General features: G+C 48.7%; 1 protein-coding gene across 3 annotated transcripts in view; it reads left to right on the forward strand.

The window, feature by feature from the left end:
• Positions 1-3,206: 3,206 nt before the first annotated feature.
• TATDN2 (TatD DNase domain containing 2) overlaps positions 3,207-13,667 on the forward strand; it is a 32,923-nt gene continuing 22,462 nt past the window's right edge. For all 3 annotated transcript variants that reach the window (XR_008624690.2, XM_003826285.6, XM_003826284.5), the window contains exons 1-2: positions 3,207-3,859; positions 3,987-4,406. Coding sequence is in view for 2 of the 3 variants with exons in the window: in XM_003826285.6 (XP_003826333.2) it covers positions 3,993-4,406 (414 nt within the window). In the remaining variant the exon portion in view is untranslated. The remainder of the gene's footprint in view (positions 3,860-3,986; positions 4,407-13,667) is intronic.

Consider the following 13,667-nt stretch of genomic DNA (forward strand, 5'->3'; position numbering starts at 1 on the left):
TAGCCTGTTCCTCTTCCTTATTTGAAAGTGTTTTTACCTTTCTCAGCATTCCACAAGTTACTTCCTCCTTCCTTTGTTCTCCTCTGCTTTTGCCTCTGAAAAAATTCTAAGTTGCTAGCCAATCAAGACAAATACAGAATGTGAAGTCCCGTTTCAGCCAATGGAAACTGGACACAGCGGTAGGGTGGATACGTCAGGTTATAAATGACCCTGTCTCCTTTGTTGGGTGTACTCGTGGCAAAACTGCTGGTGAGTGTACCCTTTCTGCAGAAAGTGTAAAAATGGCCTTGCTGAGAAAATTATTTATGTTCAAGTGCTATTTCTTTATGGCACCGGGTAACAAGCATTTCAAACATACTGACACATGTTACAACATGGATGAACCTTGAGATCATGGTAAGCAAAAGCAAGTCACATATTGTATGATTTCATTTTTAATTTTGTCAGAATAGGCAAATCTATCAAGACAAACTAGATTACAGTCTTGCTGAAATTACAGGAGTGAGCCACCACGCCAGCTGGTCATACACCTGTTTTCTTTCTTCTTTTTTGTTTTGAGACAGAGTCTCCCTCTGTTGCCTAGGCTGGAGTGCAATGGCATGATCTTGGCTCATTGCAACCTCTGCCTTCCAGATTCAAGCGATTCTACTGCCTCAGTCTCCTGAATAGCTGGGATTACAGGCGCATGCCACCATGCCCTACTAATTTTTGTATTTCTTTTTAGTAGAGATGGGGTTTCACCGTATTGTTGAGGCTGGTCTTGAACTCCTGACCTTGTGATCTGCCCACCTTGGCCTCCCAAATTGCTGGGATTACAGGCGTGAGCCACCACGCCTGCTGCTCATACACTTTAAATGAGTGAACTTTATGGTATATAAATTATATCTTAAAGCTGTTAGAAAGGAACACACAAAGTGGTTACCCTCAGGCATTTGAAAAAAGAAAGCCACATTTACCTTTGTATGCCACTCCTCTCTATTTAGCTACACATGTGTTTTGTTAATGCTTTTCTAGGTCCTTTGTTTTTTCATGTCTTTCTTGGCCATTGCTCCTCAACAGTAAGTTTAGATCACTTCATTCTTTTTGCCTTACATTCCATTGTATGGATATTCCTTAATGTATATAACCAGCTGATAGAGATTGAGGTTTTGTTTTCATTCTAGCTACTACAGACAATGCCACCTTCCAAGGAGATTGTATCAATTAACACGTTCATCAGGGATGTATGGGAGTGCATTTCCTCACATCCTCAGCCACAAGGTGTATTATCTTGCTTTTTTTTTTTTTTGAGATGGAGTCTTGCTCTGTTGCCCAGGCTGGAGTGCAGTAGCGTGATCTTGGTTCACTGCAAGCTCTGCCTCCCGGGTTCACACCATTCTCCTGCCTCAGCCTCCTGAGTAGCTGGGACTACAGGCATCTGCCACCAGGCCCGGCTAATTTTTGTTTTTTTTTTTTTTTTTGTATTTTTAGTAGAGACGGGGTTTCACCATGTTAGCCAGGATGGTCTCGATCTCCTGACCTCGTGATCCACCCACCTCGGCCTCCCAAGGTGCGGGGATTACAGGCGTGAGCCACCGCACCCGGCCCCTTACCTTGTTTTTTGATTATTGCCAATCTAACGAGTGGAAAATTATAATTTTATATGTACTTTTTAATTTAATTTAATTAATTAATTTTTTTTTTTTAGAGACGGAGTCTCTCACCCAGGCTGGAGTGCAGTGGCGCAATCTCGGCTCACTGCAAGCTCCACCTCCTGGGTTCACGCCATTCTCCTGCCTCAGCCTCCCGAGTAGCTGGGACTACAGGCGCCTGCCACCACGCCTGGCTAATTTTTGTATTTTTAGTACAGGCGGGGTTTCACCGTATTAGCCAGGATGGTCTCGATCTCCTGACCTCGTGATCTGCCCGCCTTGGCCTCCCAAAGTGCTGGGATCACAGGCGTGAGCCACCACACCTGGCCTTACATGTACTTTTTTAATGGCTGAGGTGGAGCCATCTTTCTTATATTTAAGAGCGTTTCATGATTTGTTTTTGTTCATTGCTTCCTTTGCCTTTTTTTTTTTTTTTCCCTGAGACAGGGGTCTCACTTTGTCTCCCTGGCTGGAGTGCAGTGGCAGTAATCTTGGCTCACTGGACCCTCGACTTCCCAGGCTCAAGGGATCCTCCCACCTCAGCCTCCTGAGTAGCTGGGACTACAGGCGCCCACCACCACACCAGGCTAATTTTTGTGTTTCACTAGAGACAGGATTTCACCATGTTGCCCACGCTGGTCTCGAACTCTTTGCATCAAGAGATCCACCCGCCTCAGCCTCCCAAAGTGCTGGGATTACAGACGTGTGCCACTGGACCCAGCCTCCTTTGCCAGTCTTAATACTAAGTTATTTTATTATTTTGGGAGAATTGCTACATCGAATATCAGCCCTTTGTCATATGTTTCGAGTATTTTTCTGAATTTGTACCTTGTCTTTGATTTTTTTTTCTTTCTTTTTTTTTTCTTTTTTGAGACAGGGTCTTGCTCTGTCCTCCAGGCTGGAGTGCAGTGGCGGGATCACAGCTCACTGCAGCCTCGACCTCCCGGCCTCAAGTGATCCTCCCACCTCAGCCTGAGCAGCTGGCACCACGCCCAGCTAATTTTATTTTTTGTAGAGATGGGGGTCGCACCATGTTGGCCAGGCTGGTCTCTAACTCCCGAGCTCAAGCCATCCTCCCGCCTCGGTCTTCCAAAGTGCTGAGATTGCAGGCGTGAGACACCGTGCCTAGCCGTCTTTAATATTTTTCACCAGGCGGATAGTTCACATTTTTGTGTAGTCTTTTTTTTTTTTTTGGTGCCTTCTAATTCTAATTCTAATTCTTCCCATTTCTGGGTGTGTACTTAGTCTCTCTGAGCCACAGTTTTCTGCTCTATAAAGTGGGGTGATAATGCTCAGCACACGGTTTGCTTTGGCTCGATGAGAAATCCAGGTCTGAAAGCTTCAGGTACAGCGGCCGGCGCTGAGGAAAACAGCGTTAAGTGAGGCGCGTCAGCGGACACCGCCTGCCTGCACATCTGGCTGGCCTCAACTTCCCGCTGTTCGAGCCCACGTGAGTGGCTCCGCCCCATCTGGCTTCTGACCAATGGACGAGCTTCCTAAGGCGTACCGTCCCGACTCCAAGGCGCCTGGCTTTGAGGCGGGCTGCGTCTTGCTCGGAGTCCCGCCCCTTGCCGGGTCGAGCAATGGGCGCCTTCCGTTTGGCGCAGGCCCCGCCCCTGCCGCTCTCCGGCCTGCGGGCCGCAGGGCTCGTTCCGGAGGGCGGGCGCCACGGAGGCCGGAGTGGTCGCAGTTCGGGCGGAGGCCGGGCCAGGCGGGGCTGTAGGGCTGGGGCAGGCGGCGGGCTGCCCGGCGGGACAGCTGCGGCAGCCGGCGGGGGGCGTCCTGAGTTGGCGGTCGGGGGCGCTGCCAGCTCCCGAGGGGCCGCTCGGGCCCCTTCCGGCCCGGGTCTGGTTGGGCCGCAGGAGCAGGGCGGGCTGCGGCGCCCGGGTCTGGCCCTGGCCTACGGGCTAAGCGCCCGGCCCCAGGGCTGCGGGTCCGGCAGCCATGTGTGGATCTTGAAGCGCCATGTGGTCTTCTGAAGCGCTTTGACAGTTCTAAAGGGCTTTATATTGCAAACTGATCAAAGCGCTTCGTAGCCCCGGAAGCGCTTAGGCATCTCCGAAGTAGCGCTGGGCAAAGTGAAGGCTTCCTGATCTCAGAAGCACGTTGTGGGCTTGGAAACCAACGGCAGCCTTTAGTCAATTTTGGATCGCTTTGACTTCTCCAACACGGTTTGGCATCTCTGAAACCTTGAGAACTGTGATGGGCAGTGGAAAGAAGAGGGAAAGGTCAGTGAGGCTAGCCCCTGGCTCTGCCCTTATGTCTTGCCGTCCTCCTGGGCCCGGGGTGGCGGGAATCTGAGGTGGGGCCGCCAGGAAGGGTGGTGTTGGAATCCAGGCCCCCTGTACCTTGCAGGTGCCCATGGCGTCCGAGCGGGGCAAGGTCAAGCACAACTGGAGCAGCACTTCGGAAGGGTGTCCCCGCAAGCGCAGCTGCCTCCGGGAGCCCTGTGATGTGGCCCCCTCCAGCCGGCCAGCTCAGAGGTCTGCGTCGCGTTCTGGAGGGCCCAGCAGCCCCAAGCGCCTGAAAGCCCAGAAGGAGGACGATGGGGCTTGCTCGCGGAGGTTATGCTGGGGCTCATCCCGCCGCAGAAATAACTCCTCCTCCTCCTTCTCCCCGCATTTCTTGGGCCCTGGTGTGGGCGGGGCCGCCTCCAAAGGCTGCCTGATTCGGAACACTCGGGGGTTCCTGTCTTCAGGGGGATCCCCTCTGCGTCCTGCCAACGCCTCTTTGGAAGAAATGGCTTCTCTAGAGGAGGAAGCCTGCAGCCTTAAGGTAGGTGGCTGCCACGCTTTGCAATCGGTGAAGCCCCTTCCACATGGCTTGAGAGGTTGGGGATGGGAATTTTGGTGGAAGGAGACTACAAAACATTACATCCTTGAAGGTCTGGAAGGTCTTTCTAGAAGTCCGCTCCCCCCAAACTCGAAGACCTAGCAGTCTTCCAGGCGCGTGGCCTGAAGTTAAGTAGAGAGGTAATTTTCAAACTCGGCAGCACTTTGGAACTACTTGGAAAGCTTTAAAATACTTGGGCCTGCCTCCTACCCCAGAGAAACTGATTTATTGGGCTGAGGTGTGGTCTGGGCTTCCAGATTTTTCAGTGCTCCCCAGGTTATTGTAAACATGCAGCCCCGTTGGAGAATCACTGCAGTAGAAGGTGGATTATGTGCTCAAGAGAAGAATGTATTTATTTTAGTTGTCAGTTTAAAGAATTGTGTGCCCTTGTACTTTGAACCACTCTGAATCACAGAACCAAGAATTGTGGTTCTTGGTGTAGCTTTTCTCCAAAGTCATAGTTTCCAGCATGTTGGGGTTTTGCTTGGTGGTGCTAGTTTTTTTTTTTTTTTCTTTTTTTTTGGAGGTTAAATTGTTAATTCCCTGATGGAAACATGCAAGAGGGTTTCATAAGTACTTTGAGCAGACCAAGGAGTGCTTCACAGAGAAGATACATTTCGCTCATCTACTCAATCAAGGCTTTGAACAAATATGTGTTGAGGGTTTAGTTTGTGCCAGGCAATGTTCTAGGTGTTTGGGATTCTTTACTAACAAAACAGATGACTTTCCCCTTAGAGTTTGCATCCTAGATTTTGAAGCTCTGAGTCTTTAAGAAGTGAGAAGTTCTGCCTGTGGAGGAGTGGAGAAACAGTCTTATTTGGGATCAGATGGGCTGCCTCTAGAGAAAATTACTTTACAAAAGCAATTAAAACAGGCCCTAAGGAATATGTGTTTGTTTTTAAGCCTAGCCTTGGTGGTTTCTTTTGTGTAGCTGAGAAAGGAGGCTGTATTTGACTGTTTGTCTTGGGGACTCATAGGCTAAGTGCCCCTGGTTTTTTCAACGTGGACCTCACTGTCTGAACTCTTGTGTGGGCACGTGGATTTTTTCTTTTTAAATTCACAAATAACAGTGAGTTGAAAAGCCCTGTCTCTAGCGTAGGAATGCTGAATTTGTCTCAAATCAGGTAAGTATGGGACTTTGCTCATACAAGTTAATCTTGCCATTGATCCTTGATACAATTTCAGTAGACTTGGGTACAGCACAAAATAATACCAGTTGATTCAATTTAGCTTCACTGACAATTTATAGATAGAGTGAAACCTGTTACTGGGAGAGGCAGGAAATTTATTTTACATAGTCTTTCAGGTGTGCTGAATCCCTGGCTGTCCTAAAGACGTGGAACTCAGGTTTGAGGGTGTGGTCTCTAATCTGGGTGGGTCTAATTGTAGGTGGACCCACCTGTCTCTCATTAAGGCTAAAGGGGCCTTGTTTTGCAAGCACCCAATTTAATGGTTTCAGTAGAAGCACTTGAGGGTTATTGTGGGCCACGCACTGTTGGGTCTGGGAGTGATGAGCTTCTAGGGAGCAGTCTGGTGGGAGGGCTGGAGGGGTGGTCGTATGACTGCCCACAATGTGGTATGATGGAGTAGTGAGCCCAGAATGGAGGCTGGAGAGCGAGGTAGGGGGTGGATTGCAGCAAGGTTTTAGTAGCCAAGGGAATTTGGATTTTATCCTAAGGACAATGGATTTTATTCTAAGGGACAATTCTCTTAGAATTGTATTCTCTTTTTTTGAGACAGATTCTTACTGTGTCACCCAAGGTAGACTGCAGTGGCATGATCTCTGCTCACTGCAGCCTCCACCTCCTGGGTTCAAACAGTTCTCCTGCCTCAGCCTCCCAAGTACCTAGGACTACAGGTGTGCGCTACCATGCCCAGCTGATCTTTGTATTTTTAGTGGAGATGGGGTTTCGCCTTGTTGGCCAGGCTGGTCTCTAACTCCTGACCGCAAGTGATCTGCCCGCCTCAGCGTCCCAAAGTGCTGGGATTACAGGTGTGAGCCACCATGCCTGGCCAATTGTATTCTTATTTTAAAAAAATTATTTTATTTTTTTGAAACGATTTCCCAGGCTGGAGTGCAGTGGCACAATCATGTCTCACTGTAGCCTCAAACTCCTGGGGTCAAGCAATCTTCTTAAATAGGTGAGAATATGGGCATGTGCCACCACACCCTGCAGATTAAAAATTTTTTTTTTTGGGCTGGGCGCGGTGGCTCACGCCTGTAATCCCAGCACTTTGGGAGGCCGAGGTGGGCAGATCACGAGGTCAGGAGATTGAGACTACCCTGGCTAACACGGTGAAACCCTTTCTCTACTAAAAATACAAAAAGTTAGCCGGGCATGGTGGCGGGTGCCTGTAGTCCCAGCCACTTGGGAGGCTGAGGCAGGAGAATGGCATGAACCCAGGAGGCAGAGCTTGCAGTGAACCGAGATCAAGGCACTGCACTCCAGCCTGGGCGACAGAGTGAGAGTCTCAAAAAAAAAAAAAAAATTTTTTTTTTTTGTAGAGATGAAGATCTCACTGTGTCGCCCAGGCTGGTCTCAAACTCCTGGGCTCAAGCTGTCCTCTTGCCTTGTCCTCCCAAAGCGCTGGGATTAGAGGCATGAGCCACTGTGCCAGCTGGATTGTCTTCTAAGCAATTAGAGAATTTATACAGGGCTCTACACAGAAAAGGAAATTGCACTGTAGAAAGATCACTCTTGTCGAGTGAGGGTTTTTATATTACCCTGATTGTCCATCTCTAGGACTCCTGAAGTCTCTTCCTGGAGTATATGTTTGTCAGTTTAAAAACCAAGTGTACAGTACTTGACTCATCTTGATGAATTACAAAACACCTCTTACCTTCCACCTTCATCTGTACCTCTTCCTCCCTTGCTCTGTGGTCATCTGTGAACTTATCTGTCCTGGTCCTAAGTCCTTCAGCAAGCACAGCCGAGGGGTACTCACAAAAATGGCATGTTCATCCTCAGGTCCTTCTAGAGTCCTCTCACTGCTCTCCTGTGTCTGCTCTGTAAACTTTTTTTTTTTTCTTTGAGACAGGGTCTTGCTCTGTCACCCAGGCTGGAGTGCACTGGCATGATCATAGCTCACTGCATCTCAGCCTCCTGGGCTCAAGCGATCCTCCTGCCTCAGCCTCCCAAGTAGGTGGAACTCAGGCGTGTGCCAACCTGCCTGGCTAATTTTTTTTTTTTTTTTTTTTTTTGAGACAGAATCTTGCTCTGTCACCCAGGCTGGAGTGCAGTGGTGCAATCTCGGCTCACTGCAAGCTCCGCCTCCCGGGTTCACGCCATTCTTCTTCCTCAGCCTCCCCAGCAGCTGGGACTACAGGTGCACGCCGCCATGCCTGGCTAATTTTTTTTGTATTTTTAGTAGAGATGGGGTTTCACCATGTTAGCCAGGATGGTCTCGATCTCTTGACCTCGTGATCCGCCTGCATAGGCCTCCCAAAGTGCTGGGATTACAGGTGTGAGCCACCGCGCCCGGCCTGCCTGGCTAATTTTTTGTGTTTTGTAAAGACGAGAGTCTCCCTATGTTGACCAGGCTGGTCTCAATCTCCTGGGGTCAGGCAGTCCTCCCACCTTGGCCTCCCAAAGTGCTGGGATTACAGGCACGAGCTACTGTGCCTGGCCTTGCTCTGTAAACTTTGAGGGTTACACAGTTGACTTTGTTCCCTTCTCCCACCAGCCTTTAACACATCTTTCTCTGTGCCAGGTCACAGAATATTCTGAGGGGAAGGTGTTAGACTGGTCATTTTAGAATCGGTAGAGATCCCTGCTGGCTGACCTCACATCGTTCCCTTCTTACCTCCAGGACAGTTGGAGATGTTTCATGTTAGCTGATGATCTTCATTTACTCTTCACAGAGGAGACTAACTGTGTGACGAGCACCTTCATGTAGTAAAGATTATTTTACTATGACATCTAAATGTCTACATTCAATTTAGAGTTGAAAGAATGGAAGGGAAAATTTGAGCATGTATGATAAGGCTTGGTCACCTATGATTCTCGATGTTTGATCTATAGACTGTCACATGATCCCAAAAGTGTCGTGAAGTAGGTGGTATTATCTCCACATATCCATTAGTAGATACCTTCATATCAATTAACAAATATTTAAGCACCTACTCTGTGTAGGCACTGGGCAGATGAGATTCAGAAAGGTTAAATAAGCTGACCAAGGCCATGCAGCTGGTAAATGGCCGAGCTGTGGGGTAATATCAGATCAGTCCAACTTCAAAGCCAGTGTTCTTTGCACTGCTGCCTCTGGGAGCACCTGCTCTGTTCTAGCCTGGCATCAGATGTAGGGGTGGCAAGACGAAGGTGCCAAGGTCCCTCCCTTGCGGAGCTCTCTGCAGGGTGAGTTAGCCCAGGCACAGTAAAGCACTGGGTATTGAGGCTCTTGAGTGATAGAGCTTTTGCACATCCCCTTGCCTGCATCTCCACTTGGCACATGTCTAGTGCACACGTGGAACACCAGGCTTGGGGCTGTTGGTGCCAAGGACAATCAGGCCATGCTTCACAGACTGAAAAGTCACTCACCACAGGGCAGTGAGTGGAGTGCTGTAACAGGGATGGGTTTGGAGTACCCAAGGGTCAGGGGAATGAGCGACTGACCATCAGGAAGGTCCTCACAGAAGAGGTGACATCTGAGTCTTACTGATGGACAAGGAGGAGGACAGGACATTTCGGGCAGAGGGAGCAATACATGCCCAAAATGTCAGGAAATGCTGCTTGTCTGGAGTGCTTGGGGCACTGCTGGCCCTCCCTTCTCTCATCCATGCTCTCCTGCGTTCCCTGGACACTTGCGTGTTTGGAGGAAGGCAGGAGATGAGGCTAGACAGGAAGGCTGGGGCCAGTCTGTGAAGGGTTCCTGATGAGCTCAGGGGTAGGGATTATTCTGTAGGCAAATGTGGAGCCCTGGAAGGGTTCTAAACTAAGGCTGAAGTGGTGAGGTTTGCATTTTAGAGCTCCTCTGGCACGCTGCAGAGAAAGGGTAGGAGGGAGAAGACAGGGAGCTGGTGAGGAGCTGTTGAAATCCTTCAGGCTACTGGTGATAGGGCTGGAGCAACATCTCCACTTATCTTTCCTTCTTTCCTTTGGAGATGCACAGTTCACCAAGCAGTGCTTCCAGGAAGAATGAACTCTCCCCTTTATGAAGTCAGGTGGTTTGTCTCTTACCTTCTGCCCATGGTCTACCTACTTCTTACCTTTAGAGCCAACTGTCACCTGCTGAAACTCATCCTCGGTGACGTTGATCCATCTTAGGTCCTCCAGCCTAGGAGAGTGTTTGTCACTTTCTCTCTTTTTTTCCCCCTTCCCCCTTCCTCCTTCCCACTCCCCCTCCCCCTCCCTCCTTTCCTGTCTGTCACCCAGGCTGAAGTGCAGTGGTGCAATTGGCTCACTGCATCCTTGACCTCCCGGCTCAGGTGATCTTCCTGCCTCAGCCTCCCAAGTAGCTGGGACTACAGGCGTGCACCACCATGCCCAGCTAATTTTTCTGTATTTTTTGTAGAGATGGGTTTTTTTGCCATGTTGCCCAGGCTGGTGTTGAACTTGTGGGCTCGAGTGATCTGCCTGCCTCAGCCTCCCAAAGTTCTGAGATTATAGGCAGGAGCCACCACGCCCAGCCAACAGTGTTTCTCACTTTCATATTTCCTTACTCCTTTCCTTTGGCTTCCAGGATGTTAGGGAGAACTTGAGTTTGAATCCCGGTTCTGCCACTTACAAGCCATGTAGCAGTTTCACTTTCTGTAAAAGAAGTATGACGGCTGTAGCACTTCTGTAAATTGTAAATCTGTATGAAAATATAAGGTATATTATTATACTCCTAATTTTTTTTTTTCTCCCCCAACTCCAGTCTTGGTCTTCACAACCAGAGGTGGCAAAACTGCTGGTCTGTGGACTGGATGTAGCCTGCTAGGTCCTTACAGTATTTACATTTTGAGACAATTCACATTAAGAATTTATGACTCCAGGCTGGGTGCGGTGGCTCATGCCTGTAATCCCAGCACTTTGGGAGGCTCAGGTGGGCTGATCACTTGAGGCTGGGAGTTCAAAACCAGCTTGGCCAACATGGAGAAACCTCGTCTCTACCAAAAATACAAAATGTAGCTGGGTGTGGTAGCACATGCCTGTAATCCCAACTACTCAGGAGGCTGAGGCAGGAGAATCACTTGAACCTGAGGCTGAGGTGGAGGTTGTAAGTGAGCTGAGATGGCTCCACTGTACTCCGGCCTGGGCGACAGAGTGAGACTGTCTCAGAAAATAGAATTTATGACTCCAGTCTAAGTCCCTACCTTGAACTGAAGAATTGAATGACATCACCTCCCCATTTTATGTCCTCTTTTCTTATTTTGTTTTTCTCCTTGGCAGTTATCACTCTCTAACATACATATTTCACTTGTCTTACCTTTCTCCTGGTTTTCCCTTCCCTTACCAGCTAGAATGTGAGCTCCAGGAGGCAGACGTTCTTGTGTGTTATTACTATTATTTTTTTTTTTGAGACAGCGTCTCCAAAAGTTTGGAGCGTCTCCACAGGCTGGAGTGCAGTGGCACAAGCTCGGCTTACTGTGACCTCGACCTTCCACACTCAAGCAATCCTTCTATCTCAGCTCCTGGAGTAGCTGGGACTACAGGTGTGGGTCACTGCACCCAGCTAATTTTTGTGTTTTTCTTGTACAGATGGGGTCTTGCTATGTTGCCCAGACTGGTCTTGAACTCCTAGGCTCAAATGATCCTCCTGCCTTGGCCTCCCAAAGTGCTGGAATTGCAGGCATGAGCCACCACACCCAGCCTTGTTTTTTTTTTATTGAACGCTAAACCCACAGGTCCAGAACCGTGCCTGCTGGCACAGAGTAAGTGCTTAGTAAGTGCTTGCTTAATGGTTGAAAAGTGCACTAAATTCAATATTTCTGGTTTTACTTGAAAGAAACAGAATCTCTAACTCTGATTCTTTACTCTCAAATGGCACCAGTTAGAGGTGAGGAGCAGCTGCCCGTCTGAGGGTGCAGATACTCCTCAGTTTGTTGCAGATCTCACCCTCTGTGTTGTATATGTGGCTACAGCGGGAGCAGAGGGCAGGGGTGGAGAAGCAGTCAAAGTGGAGATGGGGCCTTAACAGACAGGTGGGAACACAAAATGGGACGGAGGCAAGGACATGGCAAGCAGAGGAGATAAGATGTGCTAGCAAATGTGTAAGAGGGTGTGATGGGCCAAGGGTGGCAGGTGGTTGGTGGCAGGCAGAAGAGGGCGCTAGAGAAGTGGGCTGGGAAGTTGGGGCTGTGTCTCACAGGGCAGGCCCTGGGAGTCATCAAATTTATTATTAGTATTAGAGGCCAGGCACGGTGGCTCATGCCTGTAATCCCAGCACTTTGGGAGGCCAAGGCGGGCAGATCACTTGAGGTTAGGTCAACATGGTGAAACCCCATCTCTACTAAAAATACCAAAAAAAAATTAGCCAGGTGTGGTGGCAGATGCCTGTAATCCCAGCTACTTGGGAGGGAGGCTAAAGCACAAGAATCGCTTGAACCTCAGAGGCGGAGGTTGCAGTGAGCTGAGGTTACACCCCGCACTCCAGCCTGGGCAACAGAGTGAGATTTTGCCTCAAAAAAAAAATTATATATATATATATATATATATATATGAATTCCTTAAATATAAAAAGATACAAAGAAAACAGGCTGAGCGCGGTGGCTCACACCTGTAATCCCAGCACTTTGGGAGGCCAAGGTGGGTGGATCACCAGAGGTCAGGAGTTCAAGACCAGCCTGGCCAACATGGCGAAACCCCGTCTACTAAAAATACAAAAATTAGCCAGGTGTGATTGCACATGCCTGTAATCCCAGGTACTTGGGAGGCTGAGGCAGGAGAATCTGTTGAACCTGGGGGACGGAGGTTGCAGTGAGCTGAGATCGCACCACTGTCTCCAAAAAAAAAAAAAAAAAAAACAAAAACAAAAATGACCCGTAACCTCCTTTAACAAATAATCTCTGTAGACACATGTTAGAAAGTAAGAAAATTTACTAAGTCCACAGAGGTTCAAAATGATAGCAAACACCACCTTTCCTATTCATCTTCGTGAAGTTAGCAGCTGCCAACAGTTTGAGTACTTTCAGGAAAATAGATGTCTATATTAACAAGTATAGATTTCTAAAGGTTTATAATTTTTTTTTTTTTGGAGATGGAGTCTTACTCTGTAGCCCAGGCTGGAGTGCAGTGGCACGATCTTGGCTCACTGCAAGCTCCGCCTCCCGGGTTCACGCCATTCTCCTGCCTCACCCTCCCGAGTAGCTGGGACTACAGGCGCCCGCCACCATGCACGGCTAATGTTTTGTATTTTTAGTAGAGACGGGGTTTCACTGTGTTAGCCAGGATGGTCTCGATCGGCCCGCCTCGGCCTCCCAAAGTGCTGGGATTACAGACATTAGCCACCGCGCCCGGCTAGGTTTATGATTCTTTTAAGTTTTATTTTCCTTTGGCCCTTGATTCAGGATAATGATTAAAAAAAAATATGATGTGCTCTTCGGAAAAAAATTTCAAATGATACAAGAAGCTTATAATATAAGCACCTAAGCCTTTGTTTGTTTGTTTGTTTGAGACAGAGTCTCACTCTCTCACCCAGGCTGGAGTGCAGTGGCATGATCTCTGCTTACTGCATCCTCCGCCTCCTGGGTTCAAGTGATTCTCCTGCCTCAGCCTCTCGAGTAGCTGGGACTATAGGCATGTGCCACCACGCATGGCTAATTTTTGTAATTTTATTTTTATTTTGCTTCTTTTTTTTTTTTTTGAGACGGAGTTTTGCTCTTGTTGCCCGGGCTGGAGGGCAGTGGCACGATCTTGCCTCACTGCAACCTCTGCCTTCCGATTCAAGCGATTCTTTGCCTCAGCCTCCTGAGTAGGTGGGATTACAGGTGCCCGCCACCATGCCTGGCTTAAGTTTTGTATTTTCAGTAGACACAGTGTTTCGCCATGTTGGCCAGGCTGGTCTCGAACTCCTGATGTCAGGTGATCCACTTGCCTCGGCCTCCCAAAGTGCTGGGATTACAGGTGTGAGGCACTGCTCCCAGCCGAGCCTAAGTCTCTTTCTACTTCCCTGCATTCCCCAAAGAGATCCATTATAAACAGTTTAGCTTTTTAGACTTGTTTGCGAATATGTACATATAAAGCAATTTTGCCTTTTTTTTTTTGAGATAAGGTCTCACTCTAT

The sequence above is a fragment of the Pan paniscus genome, chromosome 2 (genome assembly GCF_029289425.2).
Source record: "Pan paniscus chromosome 2, NHGRI_mPanPan1-v2.0_pri, whole genome shotgun sequence".
NCBI lineage: Eukaryota > Metazoa > Chordata > Mammalia > Primates > Hominidae > Pan > Pan paniscus.